The sequence below is a fragment of the Dreissena polymorpha genome, chromosome 9 (genome assembly GCF_020536995.1).
Source record: "Dreissena polymorpha isolate Duluth1 chromosome 9, UMN_Dpol_1.0, whole genome shotgun sequence".
NCBI classification, from domain to species: Eukaryota; Metazoa; Mollusca; class Bivalvia; order Myida; family Dreissenidae; genus Dreissena; species Dreissena polymorpha.
The window spans coordinates 36,716,260-36,743,983 of NC_068363.1; the positions used below are offsets into that span (position 1 = coordinate 36,716,260).

The 27,724-nt window shown below is 34.7% G+C and overlaps 2 protein-coding genes across 2 annotated transcripts in view; both read right to left on the minus strand.

The window, feature by feature from the left end:
* Nucleotides 1-17,251, minus strand: part of LOC127844513 (uncharacterized) — a 40,576-nt gene extending 23,325 nt beyond the window's left edge. The window contains exon 1 of the mRNA XM_052374778.1: nt 13,041-17,251. Within this exon, the coding sequence (XP_052230738.1) occupies nt 14,304-16,937 (2,634 nt within the window). The 5' untranslated portion in view covers nt 16,938-17,251 and the 3' untranslated portion in view covers nt 13,041-14,303. The remainder of the gene's footprint in view (nt 1-13,040) is intronic.
* Nucleotides 17,252-21,406: 4,155 nt separating this feature from the next.
* On the minus strand, nt 21,407-27,599 carry LOC127844514 (uncharacterized). Its single transcript, XM_052374779.1, has 9 exons — nt 27,391-27,599; nt 26,984-27,038; nt 26,468-26,633; nt 25,345-25,653; nt 24,996-25,105; nt 23,973-24,116; nt 22,984-23,121; nt 22,149-22,318; nt 21,407-21,834 (listed from the first exon to the last, which is right to left on the minus strand). The coding sequence occupies exons 1-9, from the start codon at nt 27,519-27,521 to the stop codon at nt 21,687-21,689; spliced, it is 1,371 nt and encodes a 456-aa protein (XP_052230739.1). The 5' UTR covers nt 27,522-27,599; the 3' UTR covers nt 21,407-21,686.
* Between the last annotated feature and the right edge of the window lie 125 nt (nt 27,600-27,724).

Genomic DNA, 27,724 nt, shown 5'->3' on the forward strand with positions numbered 1-27,724 from the left:
TTGATATAAAAACTGAGAATTGCTAGAAAATTTGAGGATATAAAACACTACTATCCCATAATTTATAGCGTTAAAAGATCGTTCTTCAAGATGATCTGGTAAGGGGCTTAAACAGATGTGCAAGCAGTCTAAAGCCAAACTTAATGTATATATTATTGGCAGACATGTTCAATACACAAACGATGTTGCACACCTATCATATTTTAACTCTTAGTTTTCGGACACTTTAAATAATAATAATACAAATGTCGTGTCCAACAATTTAAATACTCAACAATATTCCCAAATATTTAGACAAAATACCAAATAAACTGAATGTTCCTACATTCCCATGCATAGCAGATATGAAGCAAGTGCTTTTATATACCGAAATCTTGTGTGTGTAATGCAAAATGATATGTTTGCAAATAATTAAATATAATTTCATTGTGTTTGGGAGTCTTTTGTGAGGCGTACGCGCAATAACATGAGAGGTTTTAAAGCAACATTATTAAACAAACGGGATGAGTAAGTAAGCATTAAACGAAATTTAAATCAGCTTTTGGTATAGAAAAGTACTACAAGTACTTGGATATTGTCCTTTAGAATGTTAAACGACTTGGAAACCTGTTTGTACAATCGTGCAATATAAAACTTTAAGGAAGTTATTTCGTGGCATAAAAGGAATGTGAACTCCGAGTTTCGATTTCGCTTTTCCATACTTGAATTATGACTTGTCAGGCGACTCATCTGGTTGTTTCGATGTCCATACCATGTATACAACCATATATTACATGCCATGTATTTTATTAAGCATTCTACAACAGCTCTCTTGAGATCGATTAATGAACAATTAAATATGAAACTATAACACATACACATGAGCACCTAGAATATATCGTGAAACTGAAAAGTGCATTCTTTGTGAATCAACCACACTCTGTAAAGTGAAGGTCATTTTATGTTATTGATTTAAAGTCACCTTCGTGAGTTTACCACCACCATTGTGAGGAGAAGACACTTCAATAAATAAGAAATATGTTCAGCATTCGCTTGTTGTTTAAGCCCATGTGACATACATTGATTTAAACTTTATTTATTTACACTAGATATCTTATAATGTTGCGTTTCCGTTGAGAGAAAGTTGCTTTATTTTATTATATAAAATGTGTTATTTTCAAACACGCACTTGTATTGTACATTAAAACAGGTCAAAGAAAACTATGAAAAGTTTCTGCTCAGCTCTCTGAAGGTTTTCTTAATTAAGAATATACTGAGAATCCTTGGCTTTATGCTACTTTTTTATCGAGTAATTTCTAAGGCTATGCTCTGATTTACAGAATAACTTATGTCTTTCCACGGATGAAGTCTTCATCAATCTGTTCATTTTAAATGAATTAAGTAAATCATCATGGTAAATAATGTAACGAACTACTGATGCAATAATCAATCGTTCGTGAGCTACAATTCTTAATGAATGCATCATGCTTAAATACTGAATTTAAATAAGACAGCGCTAATGATTGTTCAGCTTTTGTTTTGTTATAACTGATATAAACCTTAATTATCAGCATACTGTGAGTTTCGTTTTTGCTTTGAATAAAAAAACTCCATAGCAGTCACAACCGATTTAGATGTTTGGGACTAATGCCACCTGTGCACGTATTTATCTTCTTTTATGACAACTTAATCGCCTTTGCGTAAGCTCTGAATGCGGACTTTTGCGTTGCTAATGATGTACATGTAGTTTTAAACGATATTGTGTCATAAACACATGCAAATATAAAGTTGTATACGGTAAACCCAAATACACTCAAGTGCAAAATAAGTCTCAATTGTCGGACGTTATTCAACCTGTTTATGCAATGTACTATTAATAGCATATTCTCGTGACCTGGTTTAAATATCTAGCAATATCAGTTTTTATATAGCACAAATTAGAGTTTATCGGGTTTCATGCATTTTCCGACGCATCGTGTTGCGCATTTACGCTTATGACACACAGTTAAAGCTTTGTTGAGATAATCCCGAATTTCCGTTTCGTCTCAAAAGTTTGATTGAGTATTCGAAATTTATGTGAATTGTTTGGAACAAAGCCCTTTGACTTTAAATTCTGACATTGATTTCTCACTGAAGAGCCGTGTTAATTGTATGTGTGACACATCGTCTGGTTGTAGGGGAAAATAAACGCGCGTAATAATAAATTACTCACAGGCATTAAAAAATTAAAAGAGCGGAAACGAAAATTTATGACCTTGAACCTTGAATCGTGACATCGACCTTAACCCGAGGAGAATGGAATTTATAATCGACACATGGTATGGACATGGAAATAATATCCAGACGTACTATTATTGTAATCCCAAGCTTGTTGATGTTAAATAACGGAAATATAGATTTATGTCATTTTACCTTGAACTGTTTGTTACATTCAACTGGCATACGCATTTCTCCTACTCGTTGGCTTATGATAGGTGTAAACAAACCAAAGGCGATGAAAAACAGCCCATTTTATTTTTAAATAATACCAGATCACGCCTTGCATAATATATTAGAACAATATTAATATTTGCATGCACCAATATTATTTGTTAAGTATATGTACATGTGTATACACATTTATGTCCGTGATTACAATAAATAAACAAAACAAATAACATGTAATTCTTACTTTACAAATGATTTCTTTGTTCTGTTTGACTTTTAATCGTAATACAGAATACAAAAAATCAATAAGAAAAATGTACTATTATTTTTACTAGAATTATAGTCGTCATATAATAGAAGCAATTATAAATACATAATACCAATCCTTATTCAGAAACTTTGCAATTAAATAATTCTTTTAAGTACCCTATATCGAACTAAGTCAAAATAAATGAAAGAAGCAAACAAATATTTAAGTATGAAATATTTAGTAAGTAGTAACAAATGTCTTACCTGAAATAATACCAGAACACGTACTGGAAAATTCGCCGAGCGCGGTTCTTAAATACTTTTTATGGGTCTATGGGTAGGGGCTACATATTAGATTTCCTACTTTCAAATTTGTATCTCACGTGATTGAATATGTAACGTTTTGATACGTTTTTGAATTAGCATATTCATATTTCTTTGGGTGAACAACATTGACCCCTGATCACGGAATTTTCTGGTTCTCCGAGTCACTCATGGATATTCCTAATTTGGAAATGGCCTAGTTAATCTTAGCATGATTTAGGTATTACAAATAGCATTATTTTCAGTATGATTGGAATCGTTTCGCTGTTCTCTGCTATTTTTATCTAATTTATACCTAAGTTCCAACTACATGTGTCTTCCTTCTTGTATTAATCAACCTTGATATTCTGCATTATTGGTTTCTGCTAAGTAGGTTAGTTTGCCGTACTTCTAGGAAAAAGGCCTAAAAAGAAATAATTGTTTGTCAAATACTCTTATAAACTTATTTATTTATTAATTTAATGATCGTACTTTTTATCTAGTGTATATTTATATATTAAAAGTTGATGACTTCACAATAAATTAATTGCTGTATTTATCTGATAATTTACTTTACAAAATTAACTACCCACACCGTTGTATTAAATATAACATGTTAAATAAAATGATGAATAATTAACATTATACATGTAAAAACAATAAAAATTCAATATTATGTTAAATAATTAAAATTATACTTTTTTATTGGACTACACAACTATCACCCAAAGAGCATTTAAGTTATACGCGATACATCGTCTGCTCTAAGGGAATAAAAATCCGAAATTTTATAAGAAATAGAAAACCTCACTTAGGGCCCTATGGCAGAATAGTGACCAGCCAGGCAGCCCTAAATAGTATATTGACCGAAGCCGAAGGCTGAGGTCCATATACTATTTGGGACTGGTCACTATTCTGCCATTGGGCCTGAAGTGAGGTTTCCTATTCCTTATATTTTCCGAACCTTTGTGTGCAGATAAATGTAAATAGAAATACAAATAAATAGCACAATAAAAATTCCATCAATATTTATCAGATACTATTACGGGCAAAAGCCCGCAAAGCGGGCTTTGACCGTTTATTTGTATCACTTTTCTGAAATACAAAGAGACATTACCTTATAGGGATACAAGTCAAATAATTTCTGCCGTCACCTATTTTCGCGATGGAAAATCATAGAGCGCTGGAGCACATAGACACTTCGACAAACGCTATATGACACGTAGATGCATTCCTCATGAAATAATACGGCATGGCAGTAATTATTAAGTAGCGAATCGTACTCAATGTTATTGTATAATGATTTTCTACGATCAAAATACGTCTGTTTGCTTCCCTGTGTGACACTTCCTGTTTCCCATAATGCATTGCAAATTGAAAATTGCTCTAGATGTTGTAAACAAAATCTTAAAAAAGATAACCCGTCTAAATTATTTGCGTACTTCCGGTTTACAATACCGAATAAAATTAGTTTCGAATTAACTTCTTCAATGAACCCAATATTCTATAGTTAATATTATCCCTTTACATAAATAAACAATTGTTTAAAAGTTTAATTTGTTCACAACATGAACGGCCGCGTTTCTTTCGTCGACAACTATACATGTCTGTGTGACGTCACTGCTTTCGTCATTACGTCATTAAGAAGTAAAAATTGAAACTGACATACTCTGGTGGTTGTTTACATTGTTTAAATTTAATAAATTAATGGAATGCACTCGATTGGTAAGTCATTATTCAATTAAAATATTGCGTTTGGTTACATAAAACATCAATCTATATAATATTGCTAAAGATTACCTTTGACAACATGGGAACTGTTTTCGGCACATACAAAATTTCGCCGATTTTAAATTTAAGTTCATTATTATTCAGTCAAACTAATGGAACATAAAAGTTATCATTTTATTAAGTTTTTGAGTTATTTCTTGAGTATATTCTACGTGATTATTCTACAGACCCTTTCTTTTGTGAAGTATTAAGTTACGTTGTGATTGTAAACAATATTGCATCTCCGACTCATACTCGATCATTTTAGTACCAAACTGTTTCAAACTGTAAAAAATCAAACTGTGCTTACAAACACATTGGAAATAGACTAATTCATATGTTCATTTTATGGAATCTTTTTGATTTTCTTTTAGAAGCTGCTCTGTCAAATGCTGGACTTCACACATTCCATGCAGCATTCTGCTGAGCAAAACTGACTGCGTGCTTTGTACTCAACAACGAAGCAATTCTGGACCTATAAAGCTTGACCGGGACTGAAACATTAGCAATTGTGACTCTGTACTGTTCAACGTTAGTGAACTGTAAAGAAACTGCAATTATTTTGAAGAGACTCTGTATGTCTGTAAGCAAAAAGAATATACAGCATAACAAATATCAGGTGTGAAAACAATGTGAAAGAATAGTGAAATTAACAATTTGCAATCAGGCATGTCAAATGAATTGTTGATATTAAAAATGATAGTTCCCAGGCAGCTCTAGACATTTTTTCTGTATTTCTATTACTAGTATTAATTCATAAAATGTATGCCACAATTAAAAAGCACACTCTGTTTAGAGACCATTGTGTTGTCTCACTGTGTGATGATGACTTTGAGTAATACATTGTACATTAAACAATATCTACTAAGTTGTTTTTAAGTTTCAGATTTCTTGTTTATTATATAAATGAATGTTACTTTTTGCTTAAATATAAATGTGCATAATGCAGTGCCAGTAGCAAACTTTGCAATATTTTTATTACAAAAGAGTATGTTGTAAGCGTATACCTATAATTAATAATCCTTGCCTAAAAATTCATTTGACACACCTGAGACCATGTGTATTACCATTAATATTTTGCACATTATGCTGACACTTTGAAAAAATTGCAAATAAGCGAAAACCAGAAGTTTAGTCTTGTCAACTGTCTCTGATTATTTTTTTGAAGACCATATAAGAAGCGAAAGTGTAGGATACGGTATTCATTTTATTTGATGACTGCTTGTTATAATTTCTTCATAGAAGGCGTACTGGATGAGTGGAGTATTTTTTTTTTTGGTTCTACATCTTTGATGAAGTCAACTCATTGACATTTAGTGCCATGACTGAGCGTGTTTTTTAACTAACAAACGCGTGGTAGGAACTTACCGAATATATGCAAACTCATAACAGTGTGTACTACATGTGTTGAGTGCACAGAAACAAGGGCGAGAAGATAAGGGTATAAATGAACATACTGAATGTGTTATTTTGTTTATGAGCTTGAACATACAAAAACTTGACTTTAATCAATTGGGATGTACATGCAGTTTAATAATCGGGTTGTTATTTTATAATCATATTCATGTGGAAACTGCCTCATTCACATGCAATACGCAGCTGCTGTCTATATGTTTAATGCCACATTCCATAATGACTGAATATCTTTACTTTTAAAACATGACAATGAATTAAATGAAATGAAAATAAACGAAATAATGTAATTAAATTCAGGTGAAAAATATTTGATTATATTTTATTTAAATATGGTTTGGTAAATTATTTACTGGTAAAACAATTCTTGTTGATAACAGTAAATTCGTGATAATAAGTATGTTGTTGTTTATTTTTTGTCTCACACATAAAGTGACAGGTACACTCATATATTTAGCGTTAAGCTTATGATGTGGGTCTTCATCATAAACCAAAATTTTTGCTACTAGTATTTTCTCCTTAGCACCAACCTAGTAATGTTCAATCTGTGTATGCTATAAGCGATAGTTTTTACCAACTGTTAATTCCTGAGGATTCAGAAAAATACAATTAGTTTACCACATTTCATGACATAAGCTCTAACAGTGCGGAAGATATGCAAAGAGTATTGTGTCCAATTTAGCCAAATGTGATATTTCTGGTCTGTGTAATTTTGCGCAGTGAATGAGGTCTATGCACTTCTTTCAAGATAGACGCAAACACTCCCGCAAACATTGTTGCATTTATATGTTTATTAACATTAATTAAGTACAAAAAGTTTTTCATTTACATATGCAGGGGATACATTTACGATGTCGATGATTTAGACATGGGACCAAAATAATGAAGTACGACACCATTCTTTTGTATGCTTAAATTAAATAAAATCGTTTTAGAAATAATCTCGCCCTAAAACATAAATGGCATCCCTGCATGTGGAAAACATCAATAAAACACAGTTTCGTAAGATTTTTATTTTTTTATTCTAACATTGTTTTGAAAAATGTAAACAAAAAATGAAATACATGTTTAAGAGTTTGAAAACAGTACAAGGGGTTACTATACAAAAAGCATAGCTTCATAAACTTGTTTAAGATTTGAACAAATTATATTTTATTGCTTTGCTAAATTACATATTGTTTTGTAAAGAAATTGAATGTTTTGTTGCATGATAATGTGCAGACATATATTACCCGTGTTATCTTTAACAAACATCAAATAAGCTAAATTAGGTAGCACCTATTATCATATTAATAATATGTACCGGTGTAAAACAATAATACACAATGTAAATTTAAAAACAAATGAACATTTTTGTAAACAAAGGAAACAGTACTCGAAAAATCTTGGCGTTGTAAAACTTGCACAAATGTTACAAATAATTAACATTCTGGCGGGCAGTATTAGATGCGCGCGCATCTTCACCGGGTACTATTAAAAATAACGGACCTGTGTAGTTATTATACGCAGAGAAGAAACAAATTAATGTAACGTACCATATATAAAAATATTTACATCCATACAAAAGTTACAAAGCGGAAACGAAATTGAATGGACGAAACCGACCAACTGACGGGCGCTTTTATTGTCAGTTTTTATTGACAATTGTTTACTCCGCATAATAAACAAAGACCATTCCAAAATAAAGTCTTATAATATTACTGTGAACGGCATATGCAAATTGTTGAACGTACTTGGACAACAAAACATTCGCTTATGAACTTTTGCGCACACTTTAACATCATAACGTTAGCCCGTGAGTGGCGCATTCGAGCGTATTTACGAACGCTCTGGGAATATTAACGTGAATACTCGGGTGTCTTTTCATAAGAACTTGAGCACATACACGTACGAACTTTTGCGCGTTTACCGTAATACGTTAGCGCCTTAACGTTAACGATTGAGCATATTACCATTACCTAAAGAGAGTTCTTACTTGTGCATTGTATCGTCTTTACATGCGCATCTTCACTTGCGGAACGCAACCACGCGCATACATTGAATCATCATTATATTCTGATTACATATGGGCTCGAATAAAATAATAATAACTATTATAAATATTGTTTTTGTTAATAAAGTTAACAAATGTTCATCTATCTAAACACGCACGCATGGGCATAACTGATTGTCATGGCTCTTAAAACTATTGTCATACGAGAAATGAGTCGGTATTGAAAGATTTTTTCTATGAATAAATACATGAAGTTTGTTGTTTATGCTGATATTTAATCTGTATAAACAAATATGTTTTATGCAGATAATAAATATCATTCGAAAATCTAATCAAACAGTTCATATTTTCATATTTGCTAAATAAAAACAACAAAATAAACATTCCATTATAAAAAAAACAGTCGCAAACCCTGACCAATATTAATTGCCTCTGCTTGTAAAATAACTGATATCTAAATCATGTATTCCCCTATTTAAAAAGTAACATGATGCTATCAAACTAAATTTTTTAACAATGAACATATTGTAAAAATGCAAATAACATGAGCTGGAGCGCAAGCTTTAATCTCACTGTGAAAAGAGTGATCTTCAATTTTGCAAAGATTTTATAACTTTTGTTACCTCTAAGCAAATAATTTAGGCAAAGCTTTAAAAGATATCACGAGAGAAAATGAACCTCATCAAGTTACATATTTCCACCGGGATCGCATAAAAAATGATGCAGAATGATTTGGTAGTATGTTTATACGAAAATATAAAACTTTTGATACGCCATAATCATATACATTTTAGTAACATTCGCTGTGATTTTCGTTAAAATTATTACATTAATATAACATTTATGAACAGGATGTGGAAGAAAAACATACAAGTATATTTGTCGATATCGTGATTTGTGTCTGCATAATTAAAGTTCTAATTTATTCATCTTATTTATTTCAGTGTTTACCCGATTAAGAGGCAATCAACGTATAACATAAAACACCACTTTCCCATATTCTACAAGTTAAAGAGACTCTTTCATCAAGGAGATCTTGTTAGGGGCTTAAACAGATGTGCAAGCAGTCTGCAGCGAAACATAATCTAGGGTAATACAATTAAGGTTTTGTTAAGTACTGACGCTGTTATTTGCAGAACACGAACGATCTTGCATAATTACAATAATTAATTTAATATTCTCAAATTCTCTTAATTTTCGGACACTCACCATTATTATAAAAATTTCTTGTCCAACCATTTAAATACTCAGACATATTCCCAAAATAAATTGTCCGAAAATTTAGACTATATATCTAATACACTGAATGTTCTTATATTCCCACACATATCAACTATGAATAATAGAGTGTGCCTTTATATACAACATCATTTAGAATTTATCTCCAAAGGATATATTTGACAAGAATTTAATACCATTTCATTGTATTTTTGGAGAACTTTTGAGAGGTGTACGCGCAATAACATGAGAAGTTTTTAGCAAGCATTATTAAACATATGGAAAAAGTAAGTAAGCTTAAAAAGAAATTTAAATCAGCTTTAAGTATTAAAAAGAACTGCAAGTACTTGGTTAATGTCCTTTAAAAATGTAAAACGACTGAAACACAGGTGTGTACAATCGTGCAACATAAAAATTCAAGGAAGTTATTGAGGGCATAAAAGGAAGGTGAATTTCGCTTTTATAATACTTCAATTATGACTTGTCATGCGACACATCCGGTTTGTTGATTTAAAATACGTTAATTTTCACAAGATTTCTCGTCTAATTAATATTTTAAGGACTTTTCACGGTTTGTCAAACGGACGATTTTTCAAAAATAGTTTCATATACTTAAAACAGGCACAACGGTGCAACAAAAAAGCGTGATAAAATGTTCCCATTCTTCTGAAATACATACTAGCTGAAATCATCAGACAGTAAGCTAACTGCAAAACGGGGCATAAAAAAACACCTCATTGGTGCAAAAAGGTACCATGTGACAGTGAACTTTGAAGGCACATGGTGCCTTTTTGCACCAATAAGGCAATATCACTCACATTGTTTCTTTATGTAACATTTCGGAACCCAATCGTCGAGAATAATTTAATGTGTTTTCAAACTAAAAAATATAAGGTATCAAATTTTCATGTTAGGTCTGGTTTCAAGTGTCAACTTGTCGGCAAAATAGAGCACATCAGTGGCCTTGAGACTTACCTATCATGCGGAAACCGATTTATCCCGCGTGATACAGGCGTGTTTTCAAATACACAATTGTAAATGTAAAGTATCAGTTTTCATGTTAGGTCTGGTTTAAGGTGTCAACTTGTCGGCAAAATGCAAAATAGAGCACATCAGTGGCCTTGAGACTTACCTATCATGCGGAAACCGATTTATCCCGCGTGATACAAGCGTGTTTTCAAAATCACACTCACATTCAAATTGTAAATGGTCCTGTTTTGTTTGTGTTTTTTTTTTTTTGGGGGGGGGGGGGGGACAAAATTTCAAAAGTGAAGAACATCGTAGTGATTTAACGACATCTTTGTTTAATGACAATCCTTTGAGGAGACGAATATTCGTTAAAATAGGAATATGTTATAATATACTCTTGTCGCAAAAGTTCATATCACATAAAAAAATACATTCATAGACACAGTATATTAAAAAAATATTTTACCCCTATAATATTTTTCTATGAAATAAATTAAATCTTCATGGTTTATTTTGTAACGAAATACTGTTGCGTGAAACAGTCGTTCGTGAGCAAATATCATCAAAGTATATATGACAATTTGATACTTAAGTTCAATAAGACAACGCTTGTGTTTATGCAGCTAATGTTTTGTTATAAATTGACTTAAAATAGTTTTTAATATAACAGGGAAAACAGTCAAACAATTATAATATATAAAAATAAATTATCAGCCATATACTTGAGTAATCATTTCGCTTGTCATGAGTTTGTAATTAAAATCGATCTCCCGATCAGTTATGTCACCTGTGTATGTATTATGTATAATTAATATGGAAACTTACTCGTGTGCGTGCGAGTAACCTATGCAAGTGGACTGCTTTTTGCGATGTTAATGGTGTAGTTTAAAACGATACTTGGTATAAGAAAATCTGAAAATTTAACGTTTTAAACGGAAAAAACAGTCCCAGCGTATATTAAAAAAATCCATATTCGAATAATATTTTTCTATGAATTAAAGTAGATCTTCATAGTAGATTACGTTGCGAAATTCTGTTGCATGAATCAGTCATTCGTGTGCAAATATCCTCGAAGTATGAATGATACTTTGATACTAAAATTCATTAAGACAACGCTTGTATTTGTGCAGCTCATGTTTTGTTATAACTTGACATAAAGTAACTTTTTATATAACAAGGAAAACAGTCAAACAATTATTATATATAAAACTAAACCATCAGCCATATACTTGAGTAATCATTTCGCTTTTCATGAGTTTGTAATTAAAATCGATTCCCCGATCAGTTATGTCACCTGTGCATGTATTAATGTGTTATTTATATGGAAACTTACTCGTGTGCGAGTAACCTATACAGGTGGCCTGTTTTTTGCGACGTTTAAGGTACCGTCAACCACGACGACGAAGAAAAGAAAAGTTGTAAAATACCATATTTTTTACGATTATTAGTTCATTTTGATTCAAATACCACGACTTGTATAATACATTACTTGAAAAAAGTTCATATTTTCAGTATATTCGGTAATAAAATTTCGCGATGTGAAATCGAAAGTACATCGCAAAAATAGGTGGCATAACGATATACACATTATAAATAACGCAAGTAGATTGATTATTTTATATATAAAATATATACAATTCACTACGCATACACAATTTGCATTCATGGGTTTACCACGTGATGAAGATGATGATCAATCTACTGGCGTTAACTGGCAGTTACCTGCTACCCGTACCCAGTTAAATTTATTACCGTATATACTGAAAATATGAAAACTTAAACACTTTTTGCAAGTAATGTAATATACCAGTCGTGATATTTCAATCAATATAAACTTGTAACAAAAATACGGCATTTTACAACTTTTCTTTTCTTCGTCGTCGTGGTTGACGGAACCTTTAATGGTGAAGTTTAAAACGATACGTTGTTTAAGAAACATCTGTAAATATAACGTTTTAAACGGAAAACATTCCCATCGTCGGATGTATATCGTGTGTCATGTTTATGCATGTTAATGTACCATACATAGCATAGTCACGTCAGCTTGTTCAGACATCGAGCAATATAAATTAATATGTATTCGCACAAATAAGTAGTTGCTCGGGTTTCATTTGTTTACCAACATATTGCGTTGCGCATTTCCGCTCATGACGCACGATTCAAGAATTTTCGAGAAGAAGTCGAATTTTCTTTTTGTCCTATAATTTTGCTCAAGGGTTTGAAATTCGTGTGAATCGATTAGAATAAAATACAATGTACTATTGTGTTCCGCTGAATTGAGAACACCTCATTGGTCAGATAAGTCATTGATTAGCAAATATCAACAGATAAAGTGATGTTTTGTGCTTATTTAAAATGACTTACACATTATTCAAATTACATCGATGTGCTTATGCTTGTGACACTTGAGTATTAAATATAAAACTTGCTTGACCGTTCTTTTCTTAAATACCATGGTGCTATGACACTTACTGTATGAACAACAAGCTACAGTGAACATATCATGCAAAATAAAAATAACATAGACTGGATAGTAAGTTTTAATGTCACTCTGCTGTCCGATTTTGCAAAAAGAATATCTCAATTAAACAATAATAAAAAGAATTACAGCCAACATTAAAAAAAATCATGTGAGAAAATTTCCCTCGTGAATTTACATATTTTCACAGAGATCCCAAAAATGATGAAGCATGTATGCTATTTCGTATACGAAAAAAACTCGACATTTTCAAATGATACTCACAGAAATTTAAGTTAGATTCGCTTGATTTGATAATGAAGTAATTGTAATTATAAACTGCATATATGGCATCACATGTACTGAAAACATTATACATATACACTCTGACTTACCAGTATTTATAAAGTGTAAAAAGTAAAAAAGTGAACAAATATGGCTGTAACAATACCATTTGCATGCAAAAAATAATCAAATCAATATCTTACTGACACAAAAAAAAACCATGAATTATGGTAACCATTAATGCGCTTAGGTAAGTTGATTACAACAATGGGCACAGAAAAATAATGAAATGTGTGTAATATACATAACAGTTAAAACAAAAAAACATCATTATACACAATCACAAAATGATCACGTGTTATTGTTTTCGTTCTGAATTTTGCAAATGCACATATAATCATAATATAAAACAAGATATTTTTATAAAATATGCCCCCCCCCCCCCCCGATTTAAAACAGATGGTACCTGTGACAATAACATTGATGTCTTGTTTTTTAAATCATTAAGACTGATTATCATACCAATTTGTATGTGTAATACTTCTAAGAAAGTTCTATATTTTATGTGGAAGCAATGTTCATGTCACAATTCCATGTGCGCTTGATTTTGGACATGTTCACCTTAATATGAATAAGCATCTTTGGTTCCTTAGTTACGAACATACTAGTGAGTAGGAATATAACATTTGAGGTCAGACAGACAGCCAGGCGCAGGTACGGTCAAGGCCATAACATAAAACGACCATTGGGCTTACAACATATATAATGAAAAGCCAAACCAATTGCAAAAAACTTATATCCGAAATTGATTATGACGTCCGGATACTATTGATTGCATGATATGAAAATTATCGAACACAAAATGACATTCTTTGCATATGAATATAGCAATTGAGATAAAACATAACCAAACAATTTTCAAACGAACCACCACATTAAAAAATCAGCACATTTCATTCATAGACAATTTAATTTTTAATCATAGGCTATTTTATCTCACCCTGTTGACATAATCAGGTACAATCTAAAATCTGCAAAAGCACACTTCATTCTTAAGGTCAGATGAAACAAGTATTGTTTGATATAATTAGCATGATCAACAGACAAAGCTCGTTTGACTTTATTTGGAGATCAGCGGTATTATATTACGCGATAAGTTACGCAACATTTTTGTTTAAATCAATCGATTTTCTCCTTAAAAATATTCAGGTTAATTTTATATTTCACAAATATCATCTTTCAAACAATATAGTTTTCCAGTCTGATATACGTGTTATCCGAGTCAGTGCTTTTGCACACATTACACAAAATGTTACATACTGTTATATTTCTTACAACATGGATGTCGATTGGGCTGTCAATTACCAAGTCACAGAGGTATTCCAAGTCTTTCGCGTTGTTGTCGGCATCTTCGCGCCAAATCACTTTTCTTGCGGATCTATTATAATTATAAGCGATTTTTTCTTCTAATACTTTCATGTCGATGTCTCCCTTTTTGATGTATACGATAGGCTTAACGACTTCGTTTAGCTCTCCTGTCGGCATACACGACAAAAGAATCTCATGTAAACATTTATCGTTACAAAAATCGTTCGTAAGAAGTACAACTATTACGGAAGATTCGTTGATTAGCTTCTTGTAAATTCCCCATAGTCTTTGTGAAGCTTCGTGGTTCGTGTCGATTAAACTGACCAGGTCCCCTTCATTTCCAACCCTTCGTGATTCCCGTTCAATTCCCACCCTTTGTGATTCCCGTTCAAGTTCAACCCTTTGTGATTCCCGTTCAATTCCAACCCTTTGTGATTCCCGTTCAATTCCAACCCTTTGTGATTCCCTTTCAATTCCAACCCTTTGTGATTCCCGTTCAATTCCAACCCTTTGTGATTCCCGTTCAATTCCAACCCTTTGTGATTCCCGTTCAATTCCAACCCTTTGTGATTCCCGTTCAATTCCAACCCTTTGTGATAAGAGTGATTTCAAACGGGGATGTAACACTTCTTTAACAAATTTATCGTCAGCATCATTGTGCATTATAAATGCTGCGTATTTGATACCCCCGAATCCTTGCCGTAGGTTCTGTAATCTTTCTTCCCTCAGTCTCATTCGCTCGTGTATACGTTTGTTTTGAATGCACCTCCCTGTTGCGTAACACGCACTAATAAGCAGAACCAATATGGCGCATATGCTTGTCATAATGATCATAGGAAGCTTACATTCGTGCTGGAGTTGATTTTTAATAGAAATAGACAGCGGCTCGTTGATAGCCACTTGCCCAGTCGAACATTGCAACGCGATCTTGTCAATCACAGCATTCGTCTGCAGAAGCCATGAGACTGACGTCACGTCTTCGCACTTCGAGCATCGCAGAGGGTTGTGCGAGATGTCAACAAATGCCTGCCTTCCAATTAAGTCAATTGCTCGTGACGTCACATCCAAGGTTAGAATTTGGTTGAAACTCAGATTAAGTGACTGAATGTCGGAGTTATTTGGAAACACGCATTGGAAGTTTTTAAGAGGGTTGTTTGATAAGTCCAATACTTGAAGTTTTGAATTGTTTAGAAACAAATCGGGAGGAAGTGTTGTGAACTTATTTTGAGAAAGGTTAAGTGCAAGTAAATTATACAACGTTGCAAACACCATTTTCAATTCTGTTGCGTTTTTCAAAATCATTTTATAAAGGTTATTACCAGAAAAATCTAAATATTTCAAAGTTTTATTGAAAAAAAGCGATCTGGGGTTAATATACTCTAGACTGTTATTGCAGAAAACTAAATGTTCTACGTCAATTGACGCATAAATCATGTCTATATCCAGTACTTGGATGTTGCTGTCACATACCTCGATCCGCTTAATGGCAACTGGTTGCCCAGTTTCTAGCGTTACGTACTTGATATTTATCAACCGTTTTCGTAAGGGATTTTCTGAACATAATCTGCGCAGTGTTAAATTTTCCACTCCGAAGAACGCCAATATAGATTCGTTCAATTTGATACGTACACCGGCCAAATTTGCAATTTCGCTTATAATGCAAGATATAAAGTGACGTGGAAAGGTCACCCCTGTTAAATCCAAAGATTTTATATTTTTGCAGACGACTTTGACAGACATATCGTTAAGGACTATGTCGAATCTGGCGTCGGTAAAGTCTAAATTTTCTAGTTTAATATCGTTGCACACCCGTTGCAAATCAGTAAGATTTAATCTATTTATGACAGCTCCTCTCAGAATCAGGGTCTTTATTGGGCGATTCATCAATATGGTCATGAAGTCACCATCCATATTTAATGGAAAGCGAAAGGTACCAATGAAGGAGATGTCTAGAGCTTCTAAGCGAGGCAATGAAGTGTTCGGGCTGAAACTCTGGATAATTAACCTGTCATCAAGTCTTTTACATCCGCTCATGTTCAGCGTCTTCACGTTCTCAAGACCTGCGAACGTTCCAGAACTAATCTGGAATTTGAAGGTAGTGCTAAGCTGTAACTCCCTCAGACTGTCCAACCCAGTGAACGCGCCTGGTTCAACATGCATCTGAGACTCAGAGGACCCATGACCCGAAATACGTAGCGTTTCGACTCTGTTCCAATTCAATCCATGAAAGGAACCATTGTGTATGTAGATGATCTCGGGCGTGTCTAAGCAGTACACTAAGACAGTTAACGTGTTCAAAGGCACGTTGTTCGGTATGTACCCCATACAAGACAGTGTGCTGTTGTCGATGGCTTTACACTCGGGTACAACTATGTCTGGACATACATCAACTTGAGTTACTGTGGTAACGCATCGTAATGAAATCCACACCGTAATGATAACATTCATGTACGTCAAGGTGTTTATGACTTTGATATTCATTATTAATTTCAATAAATATTCCATTTGTTTCACTCGCAAATTATCTTCTAGTCGAAAGTTAAAATTCCTGAAGATGCGAAAACAAGTGAATACATTTCCTTGGAGAGTAATGTTGCTTATTTAAAACAAGTTCTGTGCTCGTTTAATGATCTAAATATAAGCTACAAAACGAGTCATGTATATTTATTCCGCTGCTATGCGCTTCACACCTGTTTACCTTTTATATCACTTTAAATACCCGTTACACGGTCTGCTAAATAAGTTGGGCCAATCTCTTGCACGACGGTTACATTACATTCACCTCTGTGTTGGGCTCAGAACGGACTATTGTTATGAAAGCGTCTCATTCATGTCATGATCATACCAAGCGTTCATTATTGAGGTTACAGTATACTAAACAATCTCTTGCACGACGGTTACATTGCATTCACTGCATTAAAGAAAACCATCTCATACCATGATATCTTATATCAGTCTTAATTCATTATTATAAAATTGATATGTTTTTTTGTTGTTAAGAAACCAACATACATACACACGTCGAAGCAATTCCTAACGTCACTCAATAAACATTATGTTCAATTATTTACATATTTACAGTGCGTGGAATGATTCCATCTGCGTAAATGGGCAATAAAATAGTTCCAAAGAGTTGCATTAAAACTCTCAAGTATTTGCACGATTTATCGTACATTTAAAAGTCATATTTCTTAATTTAATGAATGCGATCTTAAATATCCAATCAAATATACATTGAAAGCGTTTGTTCGGTTTTAGCTATTTTATAGACAAAATGGCGTGCTGAGCCTTTCGCAGAGTTGTATGTGAGAGCAAGGAACGACAACTCTGCGTGGAGATTGAAGTTGAGCGGAAGTCCATTGCATCTGGATGAGTCAAATTGTTAAGAGTACGGTGTTCCGTCAAGCCAATCGTTGTTTTGCCACATCTGGCTTTTAAGTTTGAGAACGCGAGAACACGATGCAAAGGAGCGAAATCATGAGGCTATAAAACGAGATCGCGATGCAAGATCGCGATAGCAATATCACAATATCACATCGTTTTCTCGTGTGAATGCGATCTCACCTTTGATGTAAAGCCTGCGCAAATAAATCCCTCATTTGTTCTTTATAAAAGACGCTATGTTTGTTATCAAGTTTGGCCATTATAACCTACAATCTAATACATCATGGTTAGAAAGATAAAAACAGGACAGCACTGCAACAAAAACTGCTAAAAAATGGCTGATTTTTCTACGACGAGACGTCGCTAAATCGCGATGAGAGATTACGAGATTACGATGCGCGAAAGCGGAACAACGATGCGAAATCACAATATTCTTGAAAAATCAAGAAGTGCCAGGAAATCTAAAAGCACTTGATCAAGCTGGATTCAAAGGACTACCAGATCATCTCAAAGATCTTCACGAGCGCTCTTAAAAAAATAAACGGAATAGGAGATCGTCGTCGTAACAGGACTGCTTCACGAGTATAACGAAACTTTTTCGAAAGATGATAATATCGCAAAATATGTGTAACTCACCTGACAGAACATTGCATTTGTAATATTGGAGAAACCAGTGAAAACAATGCCTCGCCGTGTGCTGTTAGCTGAGCTAACAAAAAATTATAATGCAATCAAAGACTGCATGAAGAAAATTGTTATCCAGAGGGAAGAGATGTTCGCCTTGGGGTAGCCTGATAGAGCTAGAGCGAAAGACATCCGGTGCGCCGCTAAGTCGTTTGTTCATTACCTTCCTGTAAGTTCTTTGGTTAAGACAGACAAATATCAACTTCCGCGACTCCAGGATTGGCTAAACCGTGTCTGGCTTACAGTATTTTATCAGCTCCGATTAGACGTCCTGCTCATCCATATACTTTCAAAAGGGAGACGTTTCTTAAAGCGTTTTTGTATGTAATTTTGGAAATTTTGAAATGACACAGATGGCATTCGGTCTAAACACCGCAGCTAGCTTTTTTCGACGGACCATGGAATTACCTCTGCAAGGTTTCCAATGGCAGACATGTTTCCTCTATTTTGAAGATATTATTGTGTTATGATTCAAATAATTGATCATGTTGTCCGAGTTAATTTAGTGCTGGTGCGTTTTCAAGACTCGGGTCTAAAGTTCAAGCCATAAAAGTGCCACATACTGCAAACAGAAGTTGTCTTCGTGCATATATCGAGGAGATCGTAAATAAAATGTGTTTCGGAAATGACAATCCTGTTAAAATTTCAAATGACTTCATTTTTGCAAATTTTGATTGTTATTCAGAAATATTGTTTTACAAAAATGTGACAGACAGTGTAAGTTGAAAAAGCGGTATCATTTCAAGTTTTAAACGAATATTGCAAATGCTAATACTGTTTACTCATAAACATTGAGTTGGTTACATTGACTTCCTTTTGTTACACTATGTTACTTTAATAAAATGTGCGACTTCGGAATTCATTAGTATTTTCATTATACACTCATTATAAGGTCAGAAGGGATAACCGCAAATAACTTTTGTATTCTATTTAAAATTAGTTATTTTAATACAAATAGTTGAGAAATGTTTATAGAAAAGGTTTTTATATGTCGGATCACTTGCTTGATATATATAGAATATATCATTTCTTTTGAATTCCATACACAATTGGGAACAATTGGGATCAAAACAATCATAAGACGCCAACACAAAATTCCTTATGTGCAATGCTGCTACCCTTCAAGGAGCCTTTTCACAGATTTTGGCATGTATTGAAGATTGTCATTAAATGCTTTATATTTATATATGTAAACATTAGATCTCAAAAGCCGGAGTAAAAAAGCAAGAATAGAGTTAAAAAAGAAAAAAATAACGCTTAACTGGGCTCGAACCACTGACCCCTGGATTAAAATTGTCTTTCTAAGACCTATCGTGATTAATATCTGCAGCATTCAAGTCATTGTGTACTAGTATGGAATGTTCACATTTCAATGTTTAAAAAGTAAAGAGATAATACACTTATTGTTTAAAAAAAACAACATAATGCTATTATCGATTCATAAAGGAGACTCGTTGTGTAAGGGTATTTAAAAGATGCGAAAGCAGCCAGCCGCCTAGCTTAATGTGTCGTGACGTTTCAAACATGTCTGACGCTTCTGGGTACAAGATTTAAACAGACCTTTTTTTACGTTTTGGTAAATTGAGACAAATTGTTTCAGATTCTCAAATTTTCGTTGTCGTTATAAAATTTGTGTTGAAACAATTATACTGAGCTTTTACTATGCTTTAAAGTATTCATAATATGCATCTTTTAAATACCTGAAAATTATTAAGCGTTCCAACGCGAAACGATTGAATAATTTGGAGAGTTCTGTTGTTGTTGCTGTTATATTTTTTTATACTACGAGGATTTTTATATAAAGTATAAAATACATCTCTCAGCACGGATGGCCGAGTGGTCTAAGCTTACGACTATTACCCTAGGGGTAGGTGGTTCGAGCCCAGTAAGGGTTACCGGTACTTTTTTTCTTTAATTTTATTCTTGTTTTGCACTTGAGCTTGTTAGATCCAATGTTTACATTAATAAATATAAAGCATTTAATGGTAAACTTCAATACATGCCAAAATATATGAAAAGGAGATTTTATTTACCTATCTATACAAATCAACGCTCCAATATGACCAGCGTAAAATATTTGTTATTATGTTTGTTATCAAATTGTTAACCAACGTCAAAAAAGTGGACTACATACAAGTCGTATTGCTGTTACAGCAAGAAAGTGGACTACATACAAGTCGTATTGCTGTTACAGCAAGAAAGTGGACTACATACAAGTCGTATTGCTGTTACAGCAAGAAAGTGGACTACATACAAGTCGTATTGCTGTTACAGCAAGAAAGTGGACTACATACAAGTCGTATTGCTGTTACAGCAAGAAAGTGGACTACATACAAGTCGTATTGCTGTTACAGCAAGAAAGTGGACTACATAAAAGTCGTATTGCTGTTACAGCAAGAAAGTGGACTACATACAAGTCGTATTGCTGTTACAGCAAGAAAGTGGACTACATACAAGTCGTATTGCTGTTACAGCAAGAAAGTGGAATACATAAAAGTCGTATTGCTGTTACAGAATACGCTGTCAAGTTAGACTGGAAATAGGGATTAGTGACTCCTTATAATTGAATATCTGCAGCTTAACAAGTACCTTTAATTTGGATGCGCACATGAAAACAATATTTATTGACACTATTTGTTAGTCAGCAAATTTCCTCCACAATATTCTATTAGTGTTATGAAACACATGAAATATATTCTTAGTATATTTTTGCATAAAATACTAAACAGTTTTTGTATATGGTCATTATTGACACACACATAATTAGGCCTAGTGTGTCTATCCCACTAAGATTTGGCTTGTTAAACAACATTTCACGATTGCGTTCTATTTGTTTTCATTTGCATAATGTGTACAATCGATTTTGTTCATATGAAAAATAACATAAACATAAACTCAAATCAAAAAATGAGTAACTGTTTATTGCATTTTTTCTAATACATGTGAACTACTTATCCTAAAAAAGCAAATTGTTCAATCGAGTTCAACCACTTCGATTTTACAAAATAAAAATACTATTAGTGCGTTTCTTCAATTACAGATAATTATGAAAATTCACTGGTATGAAATGTTCTTCTACAATAATATTCTTCACTTCTTCAGTAATGTTCTTCTTCTTATGCTACTCAAACTGTCAGTTCCGATGCAGGGGGCTCCAACGAGCACCTAGCTGACGTCAGCGAGCACCTAGCTGACGTAGTTGGCGATGTCTCGGGGCATCTCCTGGATCTCCGTGTTGTAAAACTGCTCGAGATCACGGATGAGGCGCCCGTCCTGCTGGGTGATGAAGTTGATTGCAACTCCCTTCCGCCCAAACCGACCGCTTCTTCCAATTCTAAAATATCAAAAGGTACACTATTTTATTGGATAAGTGAATGCGTCTTAAAAAATAGAAATGCAGACGCCCCAATGAAAATATTATCCTAAATCGATAGTCGTGGAAAAAATAATCAATAATTTTGTCCAATAGCCTGCTATACCCTTAGTTGCTCAGATTGCTGGCGGGTACCAGTTCTTTAATCCGTTTTTATGTATTTATCTGTTCAACGAAAGCTCAAGCTCATGCTCGACCGAAAGAAATGCCTATTACATAATTACTGTACTTCTTAAGTTGAGCTTCATGCAAACTACTGAGCGGCATGGTTCTACCTGTGGAGATAACTCTCCCGGTCGCGAGGGACGTCGTAGTTTATGACGAGCGACACCTGTTGGACGTCGATGCCGCGCGCCAGCAGGTTGGTGGTGATCAACACGCGACTCGATCCCGTGCGGAACTCGCGCATGATGACGTCACGATCCTTCTGGTCAAGGTCACCGTGCTGAGGAATAGATTACCTTTTTAAAACCGTGTAAATACTGTTTGTTAAATGAAAAAATATATCATATGCGGTAGAGAAATTAATAACAAAATATAAAATAGAAATTCAAATAATTACGATGTTTTTTTGTATTTACAAAAGAACAGCAAAACGATGTTTGCACGGAAAAAGTATTCAACACATGCCACTTCTACAGTATTACCGGTATTTCAATATTCTGAGTGTTTAACACTAATATTTTCTAAAAACTATAATGGTTCTGACGAATGACAGTCACTCTGTAGCGTTTAACGACTACCAATGTATATGCATTAGCAATGCAGTCAGTATATTTGGGTATAACTGCGTGCAATAGCTTTTGATATTATCAATGTATAAATAAACCTCGCTCTGGAACAAATTGATGTAATGAATGTGCGTAAAGTGTCGTCCCAGAGTAGCCTGTGAGGTCCCCACGGGCTAATCACAATTGAATCAGGTACGGCACTTTCCGCTTACATTAAAGTTTACGTTTCAATGAAGTATTATATTAGCGAAAATCCAGTTTAGGTCAAAAATGTTCTCCCTGATTAGACTGTGCGGACTGCATAGGCTAATCGGGGATGCCACTTTACGCAAATGCATTATAGTCATTTTCCCCGAGCGCGGCTCAGATCTGTTCTCACTATTGCGGACACGGTGAAGTTGGCGTCGTTCATCTCGCGCGTGAGCTGCTCCACCTTGCGGCGACTGTTGCAGAAGATCACCGCCTGGTTCACGCAGACGCTGTCGTAAAGGTCGCACAGTGTCTCGAACTTCCATTCCTGAAACGGGTAATTTGTCAGCGGTGTATGTTTTATGGGACGTGTGCACACATTTACATATTTTTTAAATATCATCAATGAATGTACTGCCTTAAAAAATATTTTGAATAATATAAATGGTTAAAAAAGAAGAAATGAAGATCCAGCTGGAATGGAATCCGGGTCCATTGAAAGCAAAATCAAACACTTTGACACTACGCCAATAATGCTGGCTTTGCATTTGGCAAACGCATTTTCAACACAATGTTTATGGTTCACGTGCCACTCAAATTACGTTTAAGCGCTGCTTCCTTAAAGAATGGTCTACAAAACCGAAGACCAGTTGGCAAACAAGACAAAGAACGCACATCCCGTCCTCCTAAGTATTAGGAACATGCACGCTGACTATGCACTCGTCTGTTGGCCGACATGACAATTTTCTTCGAAATATAGCTCACCAACGTTATCCTGATAAATTGGCATTCAATTAGCATATAAACATTTCTTATACATGTATATTCTCATAATAGTTTATGGTTTATGAGTACCTTTCCGAGCCAGAAGTTACATTATGTGCGGACCCGGAGTGTGCCCTACCATTCTACCTAATGAACTTACTAGACTCACGAAAGTTGGGGCGAAGTTTTTAATTATAGCTGTAATTTCCAGATGTTTCGGTGTTACTGAAATATTTTATATTTTGGTGTGGCCAAGTGTTGTGGGGGGAGCTGGAGTACCCGGCGTAAACCCCACCTGTCCGGTATGATGACCACCAACCAAACTCACATCCTGCCGGGAACGGGATTTGAACCCGGGTCGCTTAGGTGAACAGCGAGTGTACCAACCACCGCGTTAGCCAGACAGCCGCTTACCTCTCTCTCGACCTGCACGTAGAACTGCCGGATGCCCGCCAGGGTGAGCTGCTCTTTCTTCACGAGGATCTGCAAGGGGTTCCGCATGAACTGCTCCGTCACTGACATCACTTCTGGAGGCATCGTCGCCGACACAAGCACCACCTGGGAACGAGGAGATTAAAAGCATATTATTATGAGCGTATTAAGTGCTTTTTTCTGTAAAAAGAAAAACGACAAAATCGGGCTCTTTTTGCAGCTCCACTACAATTTGAAGATTAAATAACACGACATGTTTGTGTGAAACTATAAAGAATCAACAAGGACGTTTTGCAAGCATAACTTGAAATTTGCGTAAGCCTTTTCGGTATAAAACGAACATAAAGTATTTTTTAGTTATGTGATTTTTCCAAAAAAAAAAGAAAATAATGAAAGCTTGTGTAGGACTGGAATGTTAATGTACAATTATTCAGTATAAAACTTCATGGAAGCGATTTATGACATAAAAGGAAGTAGAATTTCGAGTTTCAATATCGGTTTCATCTAACTCTTATTACGACTGTCAGGTGAAATTTGTGTGAATTTATATTACTAGCAGTTAACAACATAAATATTCGCGAGAATTTTAGTCTTATTTATATTTAAAGGCCCTTGAAAGTTTTCACAATTACAAATGAGCAAAAAAAGTCATCCATTAAAAAAGAATATATGCATTTTCTTCCGAAAAGCAAAAAGTTTGTAAGGATAGTAATCAGGCGTTTTTTTACGATTTTGTCGATAATCTGAAAAATACCTCCCTTTAGGTCACAGATTTGAATCGCGTGGAATGCACGTCTTTTATTTAACATTTGCTCGTTCCATTATAATAATTTTAAACGTGTCAAAACTATGTTTGTGGGTATGTAGATGCAGTAAATAACATATTTAAAAAAAAAATCAGTGAACAAGTGCCTTTTAAGATGGTTTGGCCTGTAATTTAAAAATCTGTTTTATCATATTCTATATGCTATATTTGTTGAGAAAGAGACAACCACCCACGTGTACCTGGACTTGGTCCGGCAGAGTTCTGAAGATGTCATAAACTTGGTCTTTGAAGTCACTCGACAGAAGGTCGTCGGCCTCGTCCAGTACCAGCATTGTCACGCGACGGGGGTCTGAAAAAAAATCATTTTCCATTAATTGTTTCCTTTTTAGACGTTAAATATTACTTATCGCTTATTAGGAAATCGCTAAAAAGCATACGTTGCAGAGTTTTAAAATTTAAAGGCTAATACCGTGTTAGAAACATATGTGAATTCATGTAATGTATATTTATTTATTTATTTATTTATTTATTTATTATTTATATTATGTGCTTATGCAGCAATAGAGTTTCAATGGTAATATTATTTACCCAGATGTTGAGCGTTGATCAAGTGCTTTACTCGCCCCGGTGTCCCAACAACAACGTGCGCCGGTGACTGACGTAACCTCGTAACGTCATCAGCGACGCGACCCCCACCCACGATACACGCCGTCTGCACCTTCATGTAGTCGCCAAGGGCCAGCAGGCAGCGATGAGTCTGCAAAGCGAGCTCTCGGGTCGGCTCCAAGATGATCGCCTGCGTTTCCGGCGTACTGCATTCGGTTCGCTCGAGAACGGCCGTGCAAAAAGTCGCAGTTTTTCCTGTGCCTGACTGTGCCTGCGCAATGACATCACGACCTGTGAACAATGAACGTCTTTTAGTATTACCTAATCGCGTGGAAAATCCTTTACATAAGTTATACCTGGATTGTTGAATAATTACATAATTATGTATAGTGTTTATGTGAAATAGGCTGATAGCCCATAAATATGAATAAAATCGAAACTATATTCTAATGTATCGCGCATCTTCTAAGTATGTAGCAATGCAAATGGGCTAAGCTTGCTTAAGGTCCAATAGCAACGTACTTTAACTATTCCCCCAGAGGCTTTTAATATAATATATTTCAAATCATAAAATAGACATACACGTAAAAAGGAGTTATACTAACTAAAGTTGCATACAGCCATATAATAAATATTCTGGCCTGACCCGGATGAAAATGCGATGTATATATTACGGAATACCGTTAAGGCCATCGTGGTTACACATTACAATTCAGAGGGCGAGAATGCGAGAACGCGATAGTACGATGGCGATAATGCGACAATACGATGACGACAGTGCGACAATACGATGGCGACAATTCGATAGTACGATGGCGACAATGTGATGATACGATGACGACAGTACGATATGACTATCGCATTGTCGCCATCGTATTTTCGCACTGTCGCCATCGTTTTGTCGCTCTGTTGCATTGTCGTCATCATACTATCGCGTTCTCGCATTCTCGCCATCGTACTATCGAATTGTCGCCATCGTATTGTCACACTGTCGTCATCGTATTATCGCATTGTCGCCATCGTACTATCGCGTTCTCGCCTTCTCGCTCTCTGGATTTTAATTTGTTACCACGATGGCCCTAACGGTATTCCGTAATATATTTACCTTGCACGCAAGGAATAATCGCCCTCTGTTGAATTGCAGACGGCGTCTCAAATCCATAAGCGTAAATTCCCCTCAGGAGTTCGTCCTTGAGATTCATGTCTTCGAATCCCAGGGGACTGCCCTCGGCCACGCCCTCCTGGTCTGAAACCGCCCCTGCATTCTCATCCTGATAAAGGGTATGGTATGTATATAGCTACTTCAGAAGTATAAATATGTACACGTATTTACATTTAAATTGAATACTGTGGTATACATTCAACAAAAATGGTAAAACCTACGTTTTAGAGCTACGCGATTCCGTGGCTTTCTACATGTGCAATTGACCAGTATATAGAAATATATTAAGTAATGAATTTCGTTTTGTGTTTGTCAAATGGTTAACGGTGGAAACTCGATTATTTTCTTTTTCACCCGTTCAAGTATAAGCAAATTATTTACGTAAGAAGAGAGATAACTCGTGTTGTTTATATAACAAATGTGGCAGGGAGTATATACCCTTAACAATGACGTACGTACCTCAACAGTGGTCGTGAGTCCATAACTACCTTCGGGATTGCGAAATTCCGATAATCTGAAAACATAAACAATTAAAAATTGTTAATAAATAAGTAAATACATGAACTTATAACTAAATAATATATGTACATTTAAATAATATTAATCGTGATACCAATTATATTATTATTATTATTATTATTATTATTGAATATAATAATACTATTATTACTATTATTATTATTATCATTATAATTATTAGTATTATAAGAGAAGGAGAAAGGGGAAAAGGGGAAGAAACGGAAGAAGAATAAAAAGAAGGCTGACGAAGTTACAGAAAAAGAAGAAGAATACACAGTAGTACAAAAATAAAAGAATGAAAGATAAAACGGAAGAAGAGAAAACAGAAGAAGAGCAACCCCACGTACCCTGCCTCACTGTCCCGATCCCGTCTCCTCCCGCCCAATTCCTGGGCCTCGTTTGGATTCTCGTCTGCTCCCTCCTCGCTCGCGCGTGAAGTGCTTACGTCACGAGAGAATTTAGTTGATGCACTGGTCATTTAAAACAGTACAGCAAATAAAATACATTTGGTTTAAGTTAAGTTGTGTTTCAAGTATGGGTATGCAAGCTTTGTTCGGTATATTTATACCTGGGATACATGTGTACATGTGTGTATTTCGAAATCCGCATTACGTCTTTTTCTATTTCTGGACATGACGTTTTAGATCGCATTCGACTATTTCTATGTGCACGGTTTATCCA

Coding starts and splice junctions, on each gene's coding strand:
- LOC127844514 (XM_052374779.1), bottom strand. CDS start 27,521: ATGACCAGTGCATCAACTAAATTCTCTCGTGACGTAAGCACTTCACGC. Junction 26,634..26,983: donor GACTCACGACCACTGTTGAG/GTACGTACGTCA, acceptor ACCCTTTATCAG/GATGAGAATGCAGGGGCGGT. Junction 23,122..23,972: donor ACGTGCAGGTCGAGAGAGAG/GTAAGCGGCTGT, acceptor TACCCGTTTCAG/GAATGGAAGTTCGAGACACT.